Raw genomic sequence first — 22,403 nt, forward strand, 5'->3', positions numbered from 1 at the left:
TGAAATATTATGAAAATAAAATGACTCCACTGAAAGAGAACAAATGTGTTTTACCCCATTAAAAAATGTATATTTAAAAATATTTTAGTGGGTCTAGAATAGATTACAGTTGTCTAATAGGTTTTGAAATGAGAAGTTTGGAAACTTCAGCTTTACACAATACTAGTCTCAATTAAAGTTAAAGGAATAGTCCACCCTTTTGCCATATTAAACTATGTTATTACCTCAACTTAGACGAATTAATACATATCTATTGTGCACTGTACAGCGCGTCGTGAATGTGTTAGCATTTAGCCTAGCCCCGTTCATTCCTATGGTACCAAACAGGGAAGCCACCAAACACTTTCGTGTATTCCCTATTTTAAGACTGTTACATGAGGAGTTATACCAGTAAGTATGGTGCAACAAAATAAAACTTTTTTGGTACCATAGGAATGAATGGGGCCAGGCCAAATGCCAACACATTCACAACGCGCCGCACGGTGCACGCATTGAAAAAAGATAGGTATGTATTAATTCATCCAGGTTGAGGCAACAACACAGCTCAACATGACAAAAGGGCAGACCATTCCCCTAATATTAAGTTGTAATATAACTGAAATAAATAGCATTTGCAATTGACAGACATTAAATTAAACTGATGGCAGATGAGGTATGGGGATGATGCTGGGCCAGAGTTGAATCTGTGCATCTTAGTAGATCAGGGTGGTTCATCCTTAAGTGCTGCATTAAAAAGAGAAAGGATCTAAAAAGAAAAGAAATTAAATATTTCTCCCAAATCAACATTGGACTATCAACACCAAATTAATAATGCAATTACATGCAAACAAACCTGTCAACCGTCAATCTATAACAGATACTACACACCTGTGTCCAATACATCAAGATTCTCACAACATTTTAGGGCTAGCTTATTACCACAGTTCTGGCTATTCTTCATATTCTGTGTGGTGGTTAGTTTGCAACAGTGACAAAAATGAACTTTTCATTAACATTACCATTTGTTCACTTAAGCTGACTTCCAAGAGCACAGTTATCTAACACAGTCTACTGTAAGTGTTTTTTAACATTAAATATAGATTAATTTTTTTGAGAGAGATACAAAGGACAAATGTCTTTGCTTGCTGCCTTCATCCGTGTGACCAATCAATGGTTGTGTTAAAAACATGATAATCAGGTGCTAACAATTAGGTGAAATATTGTGCAGTGTTACAGACAACTCTGATTTCTGATGTTATGTCATTAAATATCCTACCTCCGACCTCAATGCATTCCAGTCAATCACGTATCACATTTGCGTGTTTACCACATAATGAGACGCCAGGAGAAGTTTGTGCTCTTGTGCCAATTATGGCAGAAAACGGTTACTGGATAATTTAACATTCATGTTCATCTATATTACGTGCTGTTTAAAGTTTGTTTGCGGTTCATGTAAGGCTGTGAAAGGCTAGCCACCACCTTGTCTGCAATGTCAAATGACGCATCTCGTTGAGGTCGGTGTTGATCGATCTGGTCCAAGTTGAGAGGTCGGATACTCCACTTTGTTTCCTGTTCCTGACTTCTTACGGGTTTAAGGTCAATAATATCCAACATCCAAGTTGTCTCGAACACAGCATTAGTTCATAGACTCCAGTTCAGTTCTATCTGTAACAAAAGAACACAATGAGACCATCATCATATCAGACAAAGTATTTCACTTATATAAATTGCACCCACAGAAAAACCAAAATATTAAAAACATGAAGGATCAAAATCTTCATTTAAACCCAAAGGGGACTAGCCTGGTAATACCATTCTCTGCTACTTTGCTTGAGCGGAAGTGCAAAGTCTGATGTAGTCAGGCTAAAAGGGGACATGGTCTTTGAATAAAACACCCAAAATGCCCCTCTTTTTAAGAGTTTTCAATATCTCCACCACAGTAAGAATTCTTTCTTTCTCAATACTTAAACATTAAAGGTCACGTTTTTCCTGATCCCATTTTTCAAACTTTAGTTAGTGTGTAATGTTGCTGTAATAGCATAAATAATACCTGTAAATGATAAAGCTCAAAGTTCACTGCCAGCCAGGCGATGTATTTTCTTTAACAGAATCCCCCTTCCAATACAGCGAACGGCCGGTTTGTACTACAGCCCTCTACTTCCCGGTTGAATGACGTCAAAGCAAGTGTGTTTGACCAAACTCCGTCCTGGCTAAGATAAGCTGCTATTGAATCACAACACACTAAACAAGCTACACAATCAGAACTCGTGACGTATTTCTGAAGGAGGGACTTCATAGGACAAAGAATACATCAGCCCGTTTTTAGGACAGTGAAAGGACTATATAGATATGTAGATTGTGTGAAAAATACCGCATGTGAAACATGTACACATGTTATATTGCGCACTGTAAACACAATCAAATCTTCAAAAAACACAGGAAAAACGGGACCTTTACAGTTGTTCAGTATTATGGTTGTAATCAAGAAAATGACAATGCAATTTTATTTAAAGATCATATCCCCTTTGGGTTTAAATGCAGATTTTAATCTTTCATGCCATGAAGGCAATAACGCCGAAACATCTGCCCTTGTATTGTTTGATTAGAAAAACAGGTCTAAGCACCTAAAGCTGGGAGAGCATGGTGAGGGTGTTGATTGAACTAGATCTATTGACCCCTAGATAAAATAATTAATAAAAATAAATGTTCTTTTCTTATCTGTCCTGTCCTATTTTGTACTGCAAAATAAACAAAAGCAAGTGACCATAGTATAAAGAGGATAAACTATGGGTAATAAGGTATTTAGCAAGGCTTACATTTAAACATTTTTGTTTTATCTCATAGACTATGTTTACACTGTCCGTTTAAATCTGATTTTTTTGTATATCCAATTTGAATGACTGACTGTACACACTGTGTATGACAACTCTTCGTGTTTGATTTGTGTGACCGGAGGCGCATTATCTTTTATCCAAAATAGCTGCATTGGTTTTTAGCAATGACGTTGCGTTGATGTGTTTGAAATAAATGTGCTTGAGTTCATGCAGCAACAACCAGTTTTCATAAATGAAAAATAAAATATTGTCTTTTTATCCAATTCATCCAGGAAATCATTTGGTAATTAAAATAATGTACCCTAAAAAACCTTTCATTAGTAAGACCGCATTCATTACTTTACTAAATATGGGAAGAGACTCACAGGTGGAGGTAGAAGTTTGGTCTGCACTTTCCATAGCTGGTGCACAGGGATTGTGGTAGGCTAGTGACACAATTGAAGAAGACTAGTTAAAAATCTGCTTTACAACAGAGGTTGAATTAAACTTTTTCATTTTGACAGATAAGGCTGTAACAAATCTGTCATAATCAATTAGGACTAAAATTAGGGATGCACGATATATCGGCCGACATATCGTTATCGGCCGATAACTGCTTATTTTTAATATTATCGGTCTGATAGCAAAATTAGGCAGATAAATGAAAGCCGATAAATTATGGATTATTTTGGTTTGTTGAACCACTTCACTTGCTCTTGCTGGCCATGTGGAGTTTTGATTGGTGCTTTCTGTGACATAGCACGAAGATGACACATGTTGCGGGCTTAAGAAGAGTATGCTAGTCTAGCGCAAAGACAAGATGTCCGCAGTCTGGGAGTTTTTCATTGTGAAATTAATAGGAATATTTATCGGCCTATATATATATCGGTTATCGGCCCCTAACTATAAAGAGTTATCGGTTATCGGTATCGGCCAAAATTTCCATATCGGTGCATCCCTAACTAAAATATCAACAAAACACTTAGAAAATGAACAAAACCAACTATCTGAATCTGTCTGAACTCTAACATTGAGGTCTGGATAGACAAAGTGAGTGTTTATCTGTGTAAAAGTCAGACCAACATTGAAGACTGATGCAGTTGTCATTAAGGCTGATTTTGTCAGACCTACCCCAATGCCTCTACACAAGTAGGCTATGCGGCACTTTTCATTTACACGTTTGCGTCGTTGTTCGCATCGATGTGCATTTACACGTGCAGAACGCTAGTAGCCAATGTCCATAGGCATTTACCAATGTAAAATACAACATCAAGGCAAAAGCTGAAAAAAATAAAAAGTGGCAGAAAAAACCCTGGTTGGGGGCCAATCACACCAAATGCGTTTTAAAGACGTGGAAACACAAGGTGCACCTTTATTTGGTCACTTTATAAAAAACAGTGCAGTGCAGCGCAGCTTTTTATATTGCTAGGCAACCACCGAGGCAGCTGTCCTGTCAATCAAATATCTAAGCGTGAGCGCTCTTTTGCTCTTAACTGTCATATAAGCAGAAACTTTAAAAAGAGGACTCTTGCACTGACTTTGATCAAAGGTGAGAGGTGCATAAACACACAGGAGACAGTAAGTAACTGAAGTATGTTTGTTTCAAATAACTGTAAACATCGGTCCTACAACGGAAGGCCTGCCTCTCCCCATATTCAATTGGACAATGGAAAGACACAAATGACGTCGGGTGCTTTTCTGCTCTTAGCGCTCCTTCAAAAACGCATGTTGCAGTAGGGGGCAAAAATGCAAGGCGTTCAGTGCCATTAACGACGCACATAACGCTCAATGCTGCAGTTAAAAAAGATTTACCTCAAAGTAAAGACAACTGGATCTGAAGCGTAATGATGGTCTTCAGAAGGCCTCTCATGGTGGTCTTGATTCAGAGGTTTGAGAAGACTACCAAGCACCAGAGCCAGCTAACAGGTGGACCAAACATCAAGCCAGAATTCTGCATGAGTCAGGTAAGCAGAATAAAAGACGCTGTAAATAAACAATAATAAAAGATGGTCATTAATGACTTAATGCTTTTATATTCATGTTAATGCTTTGAAAATTATCTTATTTCTTTCAGAATTTATGTCTTTTGATATTATTGCCTAATGCAACAAATGGAAAAAAGCATACTTTATGACAACCTTAGCAGCAGAACACCATGACTTTCTCCTGGGTAGACGAGAAAAAAAGTTTGGTATCAACACCCATCTAACAATTAAGGTAAAAGATAAAGTTTTATGATCCCTGCATTCAGGTTAGAGTATGGGGTAAGTTGACCGTTCTATGGGTGTTTCTCAAATGCAAGGTTGCATCCTATGGAGGCTGCGTCCATCTTAGACCTGTCCTTCTGAGATTTCGAGGTTAGAATCCACCTCAAAAGCCAGAATGAGATGGTTTAGTTTGATGTCCAAGGCAATGTCATAATGGTTTCCGCCCCAGTGGTCATGGCATGAAAACTTTAAAGAGAGAAGTTGAAAATTAGCAATGCATCACCAAAAAAAAATCCAATACTGTAGTACAGTGAATAAAAGTCATGTATCAACAGTCTTTACAACATGGACAGTTAAACCTTTTGTAATTTAATTAAAACAACAAAAGAGAAAACAAGCAGATTGAGATGTCCTTCAACGACGCTTGATGACGTGGCAGCCGAGACATGCAGCATTCTAGGACGCAGCCTTATTAAAAAAAAAAAAAAAAATGGACGCAGCCTTATTTATTTTTATTTTATATATGTATAATGTACCCCCTGACTGAACTTGTATTTCTTATTATTTAAAAAAAATATATTAAAAATATTTTTAAAAGAACGCAGCTGTGCGTTTGAGAAACGACCGGAAACGACTTATATGTCGCGAGGCCATCACGTGACCACAATATTTACCAGAAGACCGTTATTTGCTCGAGTTCCCTCAACTTTTTTGTCGCAAATAACATTATTAATAACCTGTAAATAATAAAATTTGTACACATTACGTTCCTTTTCACGTTGTAATAGTATGTTTTTGGTTTAATAGTCGGCTTTAAGTTAGTTTTTCTGTCAGTTTGATCGTCAAAATCTTGGTAAGTAACTTATAGCTTGTCATTCCTGGTTTTAATTGTTAGAAATACGAATTAAAGAACAGATATAACTGATATAACTGAAACAATTAATAAATACAATTATTCAACCACTCCAATAGAACAACGTTAACGGTTTTGAGTGGTTTTTAGGAAAAGGTCTGACTGAAATGAACGTAATCCGTATAAGGGCCACTTTAACGTAACGTTACAGGGCGGGAAAGGTTTGAGGCATTTAATAACTCTATTAAACTGGCTGGTTTATCCACACCAGTGCGTAACATGTAAAGTTAACGTTACAACGTGGCTTCGGGACTTTGCAGCGACCTGAATAGCATTGCATTGATAAACGTTAATAAGCTTTTAATAGCGTATAGAACATTAATATAAGACGATGATTCTGTAGATCGACTAACTTACATCCATGCATTACTATTAACTTACCTTGACACTGAAACTGCCGTCAGCACTGTTGCTTCACCCGTTGGAACATCCTACTAGTTTAGGGAGTTAAAAATCGAGTTGGAAAAGAACAAAAAAATCGTTCTACACGAGACCCAGAAGCTGCAAAAACCGATTGAGGTTACACTCTATTGAATGATCCCAACGTTGAGTGCAGGCAGCCCACATATCTCTCAGATGTGTTTGACTTCATGCTGATCTACGCGCAAACCGATCGTGACATCAAGTACCGCGAGTTCAAACCTTTTCCGGGGCTTTCCCAAACTCTCGCGGTACTTGATGTCATACCACGTGCTGTCTGCGCATCTCGGTGTTAAGTCAAACACACCTGAATGTATTTGTTGGCTGCACTCCCTTGCGCTCAGTGATGTAGGTGTAACGAAATAAATGTATTAAATTGATATTATATAAATAAATATTGTTATAAAAAATCTTTATAAAATGATTAGCTGTCATTAATAAATTAATATTTGATTTGAAACATCAGTATACGTAAATTTCCCTCAAGTTATGAAATGCCTAAATAAGATCAAAATGGTGAAAATACAACAATGTATATTTGACCAATTTAGCATTTATTAACTTTTGCCTTTTTAAATTGACTTCAGAAAGTTATCTACAGCCACACATCCACTGTATACCAAGTTATGATGATCAATTATGAGAATGCAAAATGATTTATAGATCAGTAAACAATCAACAACAAGGTAATGTCTTAATTAATATATTTCTGCTTTTGTTACTTATTCATGTATTTGAATTACATCATTCAAAATCAAATGTTAATAATTATAGGGTTTCAACTTGTTGCAGCTTTACAAAAAATGTAGAATTTGTAGGAGCATGGACAACTGAGTAACAAAGTCATATTATGCAGATGGGTGCTCATGGTGGCCTCCAAATAAATACATGGACAGGCTGCTAAAGAGGGTCAGGATGATGGAGATGCAAGAGCCAAAGACAGCACGGACCAAACACCAGGCCAGAATTCTGCATGAGTCAGCTGTAAAAAACAAAAGAATGAAACAGTACCTGCATTTTAGTTTCCAGCCTTTTTCACAAAGTTGCCGACAACTGGAAGAATGTCCCAAATTGCTGAAAAAAGAAATTCAGTAAGTCCTTATAAAAGAGACAGTTTAAAAGGTAAAACGGCTTCATTTAACTTCAAAAATACCCCTAAATCCTTAAAGAACACGCCCACATTTTGGGAATTTAGCTTATTCACCATATCCCCCAGAGTTAGATAAGTCCATACATACCTTTCTCATCCCTGTGCGTGCTGTAACTCTGTCTGATGCAGCCCCCGCTAGCTTAGCTTAGCACAAAGACTGGAAGTGAATGGCTCCATCTAGCATACGGCTTCCAAACATGACAAAATAACGCAAACATTTTCCTATTATGTGTTGTGATTTGTATAGTCAAATTCACTACCAGTCTTTTGTTCTAAGCTAAGCTAGCGGGGGCTGCGTCAGACAGAGTTACAGCATGCACGGATATGAGAATGGTATGTATGGACTTATCTAACTCTGGGGGATACTGTGAATAAGCTAAATTCCCAAAATGTGGGCGTGTTCCTTTAAAAATCAGCACCCCTAGTTAATTTGGATGCTAAAACCTAAGGCAGGTTCAAGCCTAGGATTTAGTGTGTTTATTTGTTAATGTAAAAAATGCAGCTAACCAATCCCAGCTCCAGTGGGCAGGTTAAAGAGTATTTTTTATATGAGACAGAAAACAGAAACACATTTTTAATGGCATTTAAAGACAACATACCACTTCATAAAACTACATTTTCTGTTTAATCCATAGATTGAGTAATTTTCACTCTAGAGACCCTGGGGTGACCAACAAGGACGAATGAAAAGTAAGTGACCTACAAAACAAAAAACATTAATATTTTACGACTGTTTCAAGATAAGTACTCTGCATATCTATAGCAATGGACTCTATGCACGGCAGCGCTTGACGTGTTTCCGGGGATATCTCAGGATGCTGGACTACTTCCGCCAGTCATAGAGCGCTATGTTATTTTGGCTGTTTGGTTGCACAAACAGCCAAAATAACACAGCAAATTTTGTTGATGCTTGTTTACTTTACATAGAAATAACTTATACTCCACACTTAATACCATAATGACATTTAAACGTATGAAAGTATATTTTTTAGGACCGAACTTCTAGCCACCACTGCTGTGTCATAGCGTTTACAGCAACTCACTGGAAAGCATGCCAACTTCTACACTGCTACCCTGTATCTGCATTACCAATACTTTTAGATAAAAATTGCACTGATAACAGTGCTATTCATCTGTTATTGATAAATTGGTATAACTGTTATTATCAGTACTAGCAAAGATAACATCTTTGGTTATACAAGCTAAATGTTAGAACAGTTGAAACTCATATTTTCGATATTTATGTATTCTTTATTAATAACAAATGCAAAAGACAAATGGAAATATAATATCAATGACAACAAGAATAACTTCAGAGAAAAAAAACACACACACACAACAAACTAAATAAACGGGGTGACAAATAATGGGAAAAATATAGTTCTACAACAGACTTTACAATAGTTAAGTCTTTTTTGCTTTGTTCTTTAGATTCTCAAATGTGTCAGGATACTAACTCAAAAATAACCAAGTAAAAATGTTTTGACAATCGATGTGTACATGAATCTCTTATTTAACCTGACACTTTAACATTACTTTAACATACTTTAACATTACAAAGACGTAATATACCAGCGCGATTAGCCTGCTGTTCGAATCGTAAAAATAGCACGATGTACGCTCTGCTAGTACAGGCTAGCTGAACATATCTTAATGATTATACAGAGACGACACATACAACTTGTAACCTTTCTCGAGTTTGCACATCTGGACAATTCTTCACAAACCACAGGTTGTAAATTTGGGTAAATTCAGCAAACAACCGAGTACATTTGAGCGATTCTGCTGTCAATCCGTTTTAAATATCCCGTACCGGAAACTGAATAGCAGCCGTGAGTCAAACGCGGAAGTTAAGCGTGCATAGAGTCCATATGCAGATTCTTGAGTAAGAATTTCTCTCAGACAATATAGACTCAGATGGCTTCATGGTTGACCATATTTGTAGTTTAACAATTTCTATCATGTTAAAGTTCTCACACAAAAATTGCTAGTCTAAGAATTCTACAAGAAACCTTGTTCCCCACAAAGGCTTGATGGGTTGTGCAACTTACCTGCTTCCCTTTACAGCTCCAGTGAGTGTCTCTAAGGTAGATCCTAATGCAGATGGATGGAATGTTGATCCGTCTAACATGCAAGGTAAAAGAGCATTTGATAGCATAGTGGATAAACAAATAGCTTTTTTTTCATTTTCACAGCATTTTCAAAAACAACATAACACTTGCTATTACATTGTTATATATTACATGACAATGTCTAACTCTGATCCATACAAAAAAGATTTTCTGCACCGAGAACTTTGGATGACCATCAAGACAGTAAGTTTTCAAAAATCTGACCTCAATTTTACTAACCATTTAAAGATTGTTTTTCTTTTAGTTGATTTAAATAATACCCTAAAGTCCTCCGTTCATCTTCGGAAACACTGTTTAAGAAATTTTAGATGTAGTCCGAGAGCTTGCTGACCCTCCATTAAAAATGTTTGTACGATATACTGTTCATGTCCAGTTAGGTAATAAAAACATCATCAAAGTAGTTCATGTGACATCAGTGGGTCAGTTAGAATTTGTTGAAGCATCAAAAATACATTTAGGTCCAAAAATAACGACTTAATTCGGCATTGTCTTCTCTTTCAGGTCTGTTGTGAACCGTGTGCATGACACTGCTGCCGTACGACGCTGCTGGCGTGTTATCTGGTGCACCCAAGCTTTTTTTCGTTTACAGTCTGAGGGAGACGCTGTAAACAAAATCTTCGCAAACAATCTTCGCAAACAAAATCTTCGCAAACATTTCTGAGGATAACACGTCAGCAGCGCCATTGTGCACGCGCATTCGCAACAGACCCGGAAGAGAAGACAATGCTGAATAAATAGTTATTTTTGGACCAAAATGTATTAATGATGCTTCAACAAATTCTAACTGACCCACTGATGTCACATGAACTACTTTAATGATGTTTTAATTAACTTTCTGGAAATTAGACAGTATACAGCACATACATTTTTTGGAGGGTCAGAAAGCTCTCGGACTAAATCTAAAACATCTTACACTGTGTTCCGAAGATGAACGGAGGTCTTTCAAGTTTGGAACAACATGAGGGTGAGTCATTAATTACATTATTTTCATTTTTGAGTGAACTATCCCTTTAAATGGAAAACACCACCGCTTTCCAAAATGTTACTATGTTTTTACCTTTAATACATACCCATCTTTTTTCAATGCGTGCACTTAATCTTTGTACAGCGTGTTGTGAATGTGTTAGCATTTAGGCTAGCCCCATTCATTCCTTAGGATCCAAACAGGGATGAATTTAGAAGCCACCCAACCTTTTCATGTTTTCCCTATTTAAAGACTGTTACATAAGTAGTTACACGAGTAAGTATGGTGGCACAAAATAAAACGTGGCAATTTTTTAAGCGGTTAAAAATGAGAACTATATTGTATGGCAAAAGAGCACTAAGTTTGCAGCACTTCGACCTCGGCGCACAGTAACATCATCACTCCTGATTACTCCACCTCTCGCTCAAACTCAAAAGAGGTGGAGTAGTCAGGAGTGATGATGTTACTGCGCTCTGAGGAATGAATGGGGCTAGGCTAAATGCTAACACATTCACGACACGCTGTACAAATATTAAGTGCATGCATTGATAAAAGATAGGGATGTATTAATTTATCTAAGTTGAGGTAAGAACATAGTAAAATATTGAAAAACTGTGGTGTTTTCCTTTAAAAGCATCACCCCTATTTATTTTGGGTGCTAAAATATTTGCCACAGACCGTTTAAGGCCTTATGCTGCATTTACACCGCCAACAACCTAGTCACTGTGTGTCAGCCATTTCTTTTAATGAGTTTATCAGAAGGCGTTCCCAATTCTGGTTGTCCTAGTAAAAACTACAAATAAATGAGTAACAATCCTCTCAGTAAATGACAAAAGAGTGATGACACACGAACTTCACTGCTTCACTCTCATTGGTAGTTGCTCCCAAAAGTCCTTCATCAAGTTAAACTTTCCTCAACGTTGTGGCATAGCTGGACATGCCCACTTCCTGTTGTCAATGGTCACAGTTGCTCATGTTGCTGAATGGGGCAAAGCTTCCATTGGAATGAACGAGATTGTGTTGCTAGTCGCTGGCGGTGTACAAGCAGCATTAGTGTGTGTCTTTAAAAATATATCAAATGCAAATTACCTGATCTAACATTCCCAGCTACAGAGGGCATCCTTTATTCAGTCCCTAATGCAGATGGTTGGAGTGTTGATCCACCTAACATGAGGGGTAAAAGAGCGTGTGTTAGCATAATGAGAAAGAAAACAGAAACACATTATTAGTGGCATTTGAAGACATAACTTAACACTTGTTTATACTACATTTTCTGTTTAATCCATAGAGCACTCGTTTTGAGTCCTGAGACCCTGGGGTGACCACCGTGAACAAATACAGAGTAAGTTACCCAAAATAAAACAATAATAATATTTATTTATAAGTTCTTATAAAAAAGCATCATCATTTACTCAGATGAAGTGTTACCTTACCAACATGTTCAAGGAAGGTGCAGGTCTGATGATCCATCCAACATAAAAAAAAACAGTAAATTTATACTTAGTTACATCTGTTGTAAAACAGACAAATGCAGTTATAAGAATTTTACCTAAACTACACACCTATTTGATTCTTAAGTTTAAATAAATCAAAATAATGCATTTAATAGTAAAATCATTTTAAAAGCTACACTCCTAATTCATTTATCTTTGCTATTGCAGCTGCAAAAAGGCAGTCTTGACGGTTCTAGGATGAATGCAAATAAAGACTGACCACCTGACTTCAGCGGTCCAGTCTCTTGTGGGAAGCAGGTGTTTGTTACCTTAAATACGGATGAAGAGTGACGAAGAGGATGATGACTTTTTCTCAAACATCATCTGAAGGATCTTGACAGGCTGGAGACAAAATTAACAGACTGAGGGTTTATACAAAGAATCTTACTCAGCCAATATTAAAGATAAGATATTTTTACAAAATGTTCTTTTCATTGTTTAGGATTTTATGTAGAAAACAATACATCACAAAAAAGACTTTAGCTGGGTTTTCACAGGCTAAGGAATGAATGGGACTAGGCTAAATGCTAACACATTCACAACGCACTGTAAAAAGATTTAAAGCATGCATTGAAAAAATATAGGCATGTATTTATTTGTCTAAGTTTAAGTAAGAACGTAGTAAAATATTGAAAAACTGTGGTGTTTTCCTTTAAAAACACATAAAGTAGCTATGGTAGCCAGCCCCCACAGGACTGTCATCATCTGAGACAACGTAGTGACAAAACGTCGATTTGTCGATTGAGGGCTATGGTGGCGCTAAGGGGACCCTCGGTGCATGTAGAAAAAAGCCGTTTCTCAATCGGAAGGCTCCAGCCTCCGGAGGTCGCATATGCAGGCTGCATACGTCATCAAGCCTGGTTAATTTAAGTTAACTGAGCATTATATTCGCCAATCATAAGCATATTACAACAATTTACGATTAACTAAGAATAACAGTCAACTTCATAATTGGTAATATTCTGAAATAAGACCGTCTTGATGACGTATGCAGCCTAGAAATGCGACCTCCGGAGGCTGCAGCCTTTGGATTGAGAAACGGACAAAAACGGCACAGTCTAGGTTGGATAATAATAATAATACAGTTCATTATGTAAGCGGGCACATAACTGGTACGCAGGTACGCATGCGCACCAGACACTGTTCTAAAAAGGCGCTTTTGCGTACGTTATTTTGTTACATTTACCTAATTTACTGCAACATAAGGAATTTCTTCGTGCATCATTGGTAAGATAATTATTACAAACATGTTAAAATTAACGCGTGTTGTTAGCAGCGATGCAACAGTTACTGGCCCGACTGTACAAAAAGGACGCGAAACAAATCTCAATACTTTACTCACGCGTTGTTTGACAAGTTTTGTTGCGCGCACATCTAAAGCGCGAGCCCAATCCCCATCTCAAGGCTTCAGACAGCACTCCAGTTAGGCTACAAGAAAAAGACAGTGCGCATTGAGTTCGTTTTTCTGCACTTAAACGGACGTTAACACAAAATTATCTAATAATGCCGTGATTATAGTAGTACACAGTCTTTTAAACTTAAAATAAATATAAGCAGTTGAGAAATAAAATGCGTATCAATATATTGGATCCGTTGCCCACACTTAAAGTGACAGTACACTAAAAAATGCCAGGTTGTTGTTACCTAACCAAGTGTTCTGTCCAATACTGACTCAGCCGTGGGTTAAAAACAACCCCGCATTTTTAGAGTGTATAAACCTGATGCTGTTTTTTAATGTTATTCAAGCCATTTTTCATTTGCATGTTTGTTCTATGGTACTGATTTGTGCTATTGCACATATTTGATTATTTTTATTACTAACAATTTACTTGTCTTTAACAATATTTGAAATGTATATGAGTTATTTATGAAGGTTACATGGGTTAAAAGCAATAACCAGGCATATTTCATTTCATGTACATCTCGACTATGCTTAAACCAAAGAAATGGCAAAGAGAGTAGTCAGGAGATGAAAGCATGTAGGATACCTCTTCCATGAATAGTGTGAGTACCAAGCAACATCTCCCCAGGTGCTTCGTTGAGAACCAAGACAAAAAAGTTGTGTGCACTCTTGCTTATACACCACTGATCGTATAGTTATGTACATAATATTGCATTTCTGTCAAGAGATCATCCTTAAATGCACCTTTAAAGGGATTTCAATTACTTGCTAGCAAATTTTTCTTCAGAGATTGATCAAATCTGCACAATTATTGCTGGAAGTTACAAATCAGCCATTAAGAATATATCTTAACCATTGCCATACAATGTGCATCCCTGTCTAAGACTAGCAGACATGTTGTAAATAGGAAACACGTTCTGGGTGTTTTCTTTTAAGAAATAAACTTTATTTACCATCATGTAGTTGTTAATTTTTACTAAATGATTTTTCCAAGTTCTAATTTTATTCTGTTTAGCTTGTTGTACATTATAGTGCACATTAAACTGCTTTACTTTGTATTGCAATTCTTGATTTTCATACTTTAAGATCAGCAATCAACATGTATGTTTTCTTGTAATTTTATTGAGAAATAAAATCATAACTTTGTACCACCCCTACATAATGGACCCCAAGTCTAAAAACAGACTAACCAATTGCTCATAACAGGCAGTGCAGGATATCCAGAGCTGTTAGCACTATCTGCTGGCAAAATACAGATGCAATGTGTGTGCCATCAATTCAAACGCATCGAGTTTATTTCACCGGAACATTGTTCTGGTTCTCATACATAAATGCATTGTAGTAAATCAACCCCGCTTATTACAGCATTAAAAAACAGCAGTGGACAGTTATAGAATGTATAAAACGTAAAAGAAACGTTCTTTTCAACCGTATACAAATCTGGTTAGATGGGGCCGGGAAAACAAAGTCCACAAGAAACAGTACAACTATTAGAGAGAAAAAGATTTTGGAAAAAAGAGAGGAAGAGCAGGATGGGGAAGAGAAAGACAGTACAGATGTAACTGGTAAGATTCCACTTCTACAGGATGCCTGTAATGGGCTTACCTCATACATACATTGTGACAAGAGAAGACCCAGAATCTCCTCTCATGGCACACATTTACACTGTTTGCCCAAATACACAAACTACATTTCACAGCCTTAATAAACCCATATTCAAAAAACAAACACCCTCTTGACTCCTTTTTTTTACTTTTGAGTGTAACATTCATTGTTTTGTTGTTTTTGCCATTGTCTGTCTCCCCTCAATTACCTGAACTAAGTTTTTATATCAACTTATCACTCCTATCTGATGAGTCAGACTCAAAGCGTGAGCTGTACAGACAAAATAGGCATTTTACACATTTGGGGGAAAATGACATAAAATCACTATAGACCAAAAATGATGATGAGTGACGTGTCTGGATCATTTTTTGTAGACTTTGATGTGGTCTGTTTCACAATCTTAAAAAGCTTTGCACATGTTGTCCAAAAACATTACAAGTGATTGATGCACAACATTCTGACCAATCACATGTCATGTTTTTATTTTTAAAAAAAACTCACACCCTCTTAGATCTCATACATCTACAAAATAAGGTGTTTCTTTTGAAATCACACCATTTCGTTTCACTGGCTCTTAAATCTGTCCCATTTCTACCAGAAGTCGCGGCGGTGGTAGGCGTCAGGGTCGCAGTATTTAGTCACCACCACTCTGTTGGCAAATTTCCTTCCTGTTAAGCCTTGCATTGCTTTCTGAGAGTCAAACACTGACATAAACTCCACAAAGATCTGAAAGAGAAATTAAAAATATTGTAATATGTTAATAACAAAAATATTCACTACATTTTACATTCGCAGGTATCTGTGAGGTGTCAAACCTTTCCAGTGCCCGGAACTTCCAAGCCATCGACAGGGCGCGGGATCTCGATGCTCTTGACCTGGCCGTATTTGGAGCACTCTTCCTTGACGTCTTCCACGATCTCCTCATACTCTTCATCATCAAGCAGTTCCTCTGGAGCTACCATGTTCATAAGACACAAGACTTCTGTTGGAATGCCTCCCATCTGGTTGACCGAACTGTTCATGAGACCTGGCACTTGCAGGGTCACAGGAGTCTGGTTTATTCCCGTCTTCAGAGGAAAAGAGAAATAAAGCGTGTCAATATTCAGGTTGCAACAAATGTTTTTAAGTTGCAGTACACATTCACTCTCCTTCTTACCAGTGTGGTGTTCTTGGACCCCACACTTGCTCTTTGGACCAGGAGTTTCTTGTCACCCAGCTGCATTCCATTTAGACCCGCAATAGCCTGTGATAGTCAATAGCTTGAATCAAAAAGGTGTAATCAAAATATCTTAAAAATGCTGAACTGGGATGTTTGTTTATGTGATTTGCAGAATGACTGTAGACAGATTACGGTTTCAAAGCGATAATTCGCCGAAAAAAAGAAAATTACCCCATAATTTACTCACCCTCAAGCCATCCGAGATACATGTGTCTATCATCTTTCAAATGGACACATTTTCAGGTATTTTAGAAAAGTCCTAGCTGATCCAAGCTTTATAATGTTTGAAAATGGGGTCTACTTGCTTCAAGCACAAAGAATGTGCAACCATCCACACGGGATAAATAAAGGCCTTCTGAGGGTAATCAATGTGATTTTTTTAAGAAAAATATGATAGATGATGGACTTATGGATGTATCTCGGATGGCTTGAGGGTAAATTAATTTTAATTTTTGGGCAAACTATCCTTTAAATTCTTGCAAAATCATTCACTGAGTTTCATTCAGTGTTTTTATAACCTGGTCACTGATGTTGACATCAACATATTCACAAAAAGCATAGCCCTTGGAGAGGCCTGTAGCGCTGTCTTTCACCAGGTTAAATGCTTTCAGGGGACCAAATGATGTCAGCAATTCTTTCACCTGTCGAATAGTAGAGATCATTCTTCAATCAGAATGAAGCTACAAGACAGACAGAGACTGAACAATTTATAATGAAATATTGCCACAAAATGCCATTCTGAGACAAACCTGATCATCGTTGAGGTAATTTGGCAAACCGCCAATGAAGAGCTTATGTGCCGAATCGGGCACCACAGTAGAGACAACACCTATAGAGAGCAATCAAGTGTGAGAGAACCTAACGGTCCGTGTTAAATGGATTATCACTTGAAAATACTTAATGAACAAAAAAACTTAGGAAAAAGTGAATTCAAACCGGAATACAGAGTCTTGCCTGGCACATAGACACTGGGGTTTTCACTCATGCCCGGTAGAGGTTGGTAGTCGTGTGGTCGGCGAATCTTCAGACTCTGTCCCTGGAAAATGATGCCATCAAACGCCATGGCCTGTGTCGTTTCATCCACTGAGCGAAACTGTATTCAAATAAAAACAACTATTATGTTTTTGAGAACTTATGTGAGGACTTACCAGTCAGAACAAAGACTCACCTCCAGAAAGGCAAAGTTTTTGTCCTGGTTAATCTGAACAGCAAGAACTGGGTTTCCTGGTGCCTGGGTCAAACCACCCAAACGCATCTGAGCGTTGAAGAAGTCCATCATAGACTCCTATCAAAAATTCGAGAGAAATGCAATTATTACACTTGAGTATTAAACAAAGCATGCAGATGAAAAAAGCAACATGAGGAAAAGCAAAACTTGAGCACAATTTGAGAAATCAGATACAACATGACAACGGTGAGTCTCACCTCTGTGATACCAAACGGGATGTTGCCAACGTACAAACGGCGGGCTTGTCGAGTCATCTGGCTGCCGACGACAGGAACAGGTGTTGGGGTCACAGCCAGACCCTCAGGGGTCATTGTGGGCAACAGAGCAGTAGCTGGGATCTGACCAGCAGCTGATGATGTGAGGTTAATTTAAAACAATGTTATACATGTGAGAAGACAAAAGTGAGACAGACAGAGAAAAAGAAAGACGTTCACCTTGCATGGCTTTATACTGCATGGGTGTGATGTGTTCAAATCCGGGGGGAGGAACATCCCAGTACTTCTTCACTTTAATCTTTTTCTTCTCACGATGTGGGGAGCGACTGCACAAGGAGAAAGACATCAACACTGTCAAAATCAATGTCGGTACACAAAAACCTACAGACACTCAGATGACTCTTCTGTACCCAACATTTCCAAATTTCAATCTTTAACATACCTTCGTCTGTGTCTGCGATCCTTGCTATCTCCATGACGATCTCGGCTGCCTCTCCTATCTCGGTCTCGACTTCTCCTTTTTCTGTCCCGGTCTCTGCTGCGACTTCTCGAGCCACTGCGTCGGTGGTGTTTGTTCTCTTTGTCTCTATCCGCTGTTAAATTGCAATGAAATAAATATGATTATCCAAATGCGCACTTCCTGTAATTCAGTGTGTGTACTAGGAGTTCATTCAAACTCTCCATCAGTACTAACCTGTTTTATTTCTGCATAGGTTTCAACAGTCTGAGTCCACTTGTGAACATGCTTTATTTTGCATTTTGCATCTTTTATGACAGCATGCACTCAAGCTGGCATGGAGTCATATTTGTGTAAAACCATGTTGGCTCATTGTGATTTGTGAATTTTCATCATCGTGTGTGCTTCATTAGAAATAAGATAATCTGACCTTAGTACAAATGTATACTTTATTTAAATCTAGCACTCATTTCATAAAATTTCTTGTTTTATATTGTTTAACACTTCAGAACTGTTTATTAACAGATTTAAGTAGAATTTTGAATCTCAGATGTTTAATAAACCACCACAGTCCATAAATATCATGGCTTTGAATCTATGTAATACCACACCCCCTAAGCAAAACGAATGGTTTCTAGACATTTAATGGTTTTAAATGCTTATAAAAACAAATGCTGCATTTGTTTTATGTGCTGATTCAATCTGATTACAATCTGATTCAGACTGTCCAGCAAAGCAGGTCATTCAACCACTCACTGGTCACTACCCTATCCAATAAAACACATGACAAACCCCTCATTCGCATCAGATGGATAACTTTATTTCTCACCTTGCTTGTTTTCGGTCAGCTGTCTCTCAAACTCGTCAAAATCTGACATTATGCAGCAGCTCCAATACACCGAGTGAGTGTAAAACTGGCTAGCTAACAGCTAGCACCTCAGCAAATGCGAATATATCGCAAACAAAAACTAAGCTCACACCGAGGGTGAAGCAATTACGAGACTACAACCTGTGAAGGAGAAAGTGCGAGCTGGTTGAAGCAAAGCGAAGTTTAATGAAAGCAGAAGGAGTCGAGCTGGTGTCTTCTAGAGACGCTCTTCACATACAAAGACTAGCATGAGGAAAACGTGCTTTCAAAGAGCTCGAGCAAAAACAGACATCCGTCAGATGCTGTGCTGCACTACATGAGTGCTTTGCTCTTAAAAGAGCTCATGTGTTCCTGAAAGCTACGACAATAGGTAAAGAGCAGTCTGTATTTTCCACAAAATCCCTGTGAAACGGCAGCAAGGCCGGACGTTAATGTCAGTGGCCACTCCCATGCACTTCCGGGTCAACGTCAATCTTCAAACCATCAAGACAATTTCACATATTTAGCGTTCTTATGACTTATGTGGTGTTTAGGATTGTGTATTTGCATTTTGGTAAATCGTAAACACAACTGCACGTTTTTGGGCAAAATAAATAAACCACTCTGTATAGTTGTTGTGTATTTGACAGCGCCCTCTGTTGGTTGATTCGCTTATTAGCGCAAGACCAAGGGTCTGTTTGGGAGATAGTTTTTGAGGTGTGTGTATTTTTTCGGCTATATTATTGAGGGGATATAACATTAAAGGACACACAGAGATATTAGTACATACATTTGTGTTGTTCTGAGAAATCTCCTGTTTGTCTACTGCTGTCATTTTTGCGAGTGAGTGTGCTGGTGTTGCGCTTACCTCATTAACGTTTACCATTTAAACTTGAGTTTTAACTGGTTTGCTAAAACAAGAGTGGCTGGACATATGAAGTTGGTCTGGAAAGGAGCCAGCTGTGATTTAAATTTACTTGGTCTTTGCAGTCTGATCGTCCCTAGTCGCCAACAGTAAGTAGTGCTTGTTTACATATAAGTGTCATTGAACTCCTTATCTATCTATTGCAATACATGTTATTATTAAAATCCTTATCCATATATTGCAATATATGTAACTGTGAGAGTGAACGAGTTGGATTTGACAAGTTATTAGATGTATTCAATTTTATGCGGCGCTACAGACCTTGCGACCCGTCATCAAAGTACCGCGAGACTGCTTCCGAAAGCGCGGCTTCAGAATCGCTCTCGCGGTGCTTTGATGTCATATGTCGATCGGTCTGCATCGCGCTGCATGAAGTCGAGTCGACCTATTAACATGCAGGACATTAGGGCACTGCCCTTGTCTTTTCACTTGAGAGCTCTCTATCTGTAACACTTTTTGGACATGCTGACTTAAGTTATAAATACATATAAGTGACTTATGCAGTATTTCTTTGCAAATAAACATTTGTAAACATTTACAAATATTAGGGACTACTGTATGTATTACAGTGTATGCACAAAGACACATGTGGTGTGTAAGGTTAACATTTGGCATATTTACATAATTGTCTCCTTAGTGGCAGGAATTGGCAGACTCTCCACTAAAGGCTCAGTGCTGTTACTGTGTGACATGCAGGAGAAGTTCAGACCCACTATCTACCAGTTCACAAATATTGTGAGCAATGCTGCAAGATTGCTACAGGTACAGTTAGCACCCTTAAATTTATAACTATTATCAAAAATGTGTGTACCTTATGTGTAGTGACTGACCGATGTAACAACCATATCCACAATGACTGCTAAACATGTGCTTTTATTATTAGATTACCAAAACAAGGTACATTTCTTGGATAATAAATATTTTGTATCAGTGTTATATCAGATATTATCAGAAATTGAATATTAACAATTATGTTTCTCTCGCAGGCATGTCGAATCTTGAACATCCCCCAGATTTTGACCGAGCAGTACCCCAAAGGTCTAGGACCCACGGTTCCTGAGCTGGGTGCTGAAGGGCTGAAGCCTCATGCAAAGACTAGTTTCTCCATGATGATAGACAGTGTGGAGAGCTCACTGAAGAGCCTGGGAGATCCTAAGCAGGTCATACTGTGTGGCATTGAGGCTCAAGCCTGCATCGCGGTAATGTCATGTAGGATATTTATATTTAAACTGATGCTATAGCACATTTTCATGCACAATTACATAATCTTTCTTTTTCTACTGTAGTGCACAACCTTTGATCTCCTGGAGCAAGGCAAGGAGGTTCACATTGTAGCAGATGCTGTCTCCTCTCGAAGGTATTAAATAAGTTCCTTTGGTTTTCTTTCGATATTTTGTCTAAAATGCACAGTTTAAAAAGCAATGCAGAAGCAAAACTGCCTTATTGTGATTCACACACATATCTTTTCAAGCACACGCTCCAGTCTAGCATATGAATAGTATGTAGTTTTAGACGTGATGATGGATAGCATCTTTAAACCTTTTTCTGACACTCTAGTGAAGAGTATCCATTGTAGAGCACACCAGTGCAGAATTTACTGTGTCTTGTAAGTTAAGCCTTTAAGTAATTGTAAGGTATTAAAAACAAAATCTGTCTGTTTTATTTTTCAGTCAGACAGATCGCCTCTTTGCACTGTCACGACTGAAGCAGAGTGGGGCGTTTCTTACCACTACGGAGGGAGTTTTATTACAACTAGTGCAGAATGCCAAGCACCCCAACTTTAAAGAAGTATATTATTTGTTTGTTTGTTTGTCTTTCTTGTCTGTCTGTATGTGTTTTCATAATAATGTAACCACTTAATGGAATAGTTGACCTTAAAAATGAAAGTACTGTAATCTGTCGTCTACATTACGTTTTGGGCTATAATGGTGAACAAAAAGTAAATTTATTGTGTTGACAGTTTTATGATGCTTTAATATATAAGTTTCAGTTAGAGGTGACAAATATAAACTATTAAAGCACTATTACTATAAACCTTTCTTTATAATTTAAGAAAATATTGTGATTTAAGAAGGGTTTAGTCTCTTCTGTGCTTATGTGGTAATTATAGGTTTGGTCTAAGTGTGCTTGTGTGTATAAGAGCATACGAGCAGTTGCTGAAGTGGTTGGGATTTTGCAGTGAATACGATTTTTTTTCGGCCATTGTTCTGTTCATGTTCTTACCTGTCGTTCATCTCTGCACACAGATCCAGAAGCTCATGGCTCACCCCTCCCCTGATACAGGCCTGCTGGCCTTCTACAGCTCCCTTTAGGGCCAGTCACACACCACACCCTGCAGACAAAATTAAAAAAATTACTGTAACTTCACACAAACTCTGTGCAGTTTCAAATATGAATTTAAAGGGAAACTCCACTTTTTTGAATGCTCATTTTC

The 22,403-nt window shown here is 37.8% G+C and overlaps 3 protein-coding genes and 2 long non-coding RNA genes across 12 annotated transcripts in view; 3 read left to right on the forward strand and 2 right to left on the reverse strand.

The window, feature by feature from the left end:
- The window catches only part of cacng6b (calcium channel, voltage-dependent, gamma subunit 6b), a 30,838-nt gene extending 17,149 nt beyond the window's left edge, over positions 1-13,689 (reverse strand). For 3 of the 5 annotated variants that reach the window (XM_055209790.2, XM_055209792.2, XM_055209789.2), the window contains exon 1: positions 13,414-13,689. In XM_055209790.2, the coding sequence (XP_055065765.2) occupies positions 13,414-13,445 (32 nt within the window). In that variant the 5' untranslated portion in view covers positions 13,446-13,689. The remainder of the gene's footprint in view (positions 1-13,413) is intronic. The other 2 variants (XM_055209797.2, XM_055209795.2) reach the window with 2 other exon arrangements.
- LOC129433965 (uncharacterized) lies at positions 7,285-12,560 on the forward strand. The gene is made up of 6 exons (XR_012371492.1): positions 7,285-7,423; positions 8,118-8,172; positions 9,550-9,618; positions 9,760-9,797; positions 11,867-11,920; positions 12,240-12,560. It is a non-coding gene; the product is annotated as an uncharacterized lncRNA (long non-coding RNA).
- Positions 12,629-16,602, forward strand: LOC129447862 (uncharacterized). The gene is made up of 2 exons (XR_008645579.2): positions 12,629-13,298; positions 15,874-16,602. It is a non-coding gene; the product is annotated as an uncharacterized lncRNA (long non-coding RNA).
- Positions 14,576-22,318, reverse strand: u2af2a (U2 small nuclear RNA auxiliary factor 2a). 4 transcript variants are annotated; one of them, XM_055209787.2, is made up of 11 exons: positions 22,193-22,318; positions 18,183-18,333; positions 17,960-18,066; positions 17,723-17,874; positions 17,466-17,582; positions 17,234-17,390; positions 17,047-17,126; positions 16,816-16,938; positions 16,235-16,321; positions 15,894-16,145; positions 14,576-15,804 (listed from the first exon to the last, which is right to left on the reverse strand). In XM_055209787.2, exons 3-11 carry the CDS (start codon positions 17,979-17,981, stop codon positions 15,670-15,672), a joined length of 1,125 nt encoding a protein of 374 aa, XP_055065762.1. In that variant the 5' UTR covers positions 17,982-18,066; positions 18,183-18,333; positions 22,193-22,318; the 3' UTR covers positions 14,576-15,669. The 4 variants fall into 4 exon arrangements, with proteins under 4 accessions (XP_055065762.1, XP_055065759.1, XP_055065760.1 ...); XM_055209784.2 differs by lacking the exon at positions 22,193-22,318 and adding an exon at positions 19,027-19,527; XM_055209785.2 differs by lacking the exon at positions 22,193-22,318 and adding an exon at positions 19,027-19,526 and having other exon boundaries at positions 17,252-17,390.
- On the forward strand, positions 19,706-22,355 carry isoc2 (isochorismatase domain containing 2). Its single transcript, XM_055209798.2, has 7 exons — positions 19,706-19,761; positions 19,965-20,058; positions 20,607-20,731; positions 20,956-21,168; positions 21,256-21,326; positions 21,640-21,757; positions 22,216-22,355. Coding segments are annotated over exons 2-7 (594 nt in total). The 5' UTR covers positions 19,706-19,761; positions 19,965-20,057; the 3' UTR covers positions 22,282-22,355.
- The last annotated feature ends 48 nt before the right edge of the window (positions 22,356-22,403 follow it).

The sequence above is a fragment of the Misgurnus anguillicaudatus genome, chromosome 10 (assembly GCF_027580225.2).
Source record: "Misgurnus anguillicaudatus chromosome 10, ASM2758022v2, whole genome shotgun sequence".
Lineage (NCBI taxonomy): Eukaryota > Metazoa > Chordata > Actinopteri > Cypriniformes > Cobitidae > Misgurnus > Misgurnus anguillicaudatus.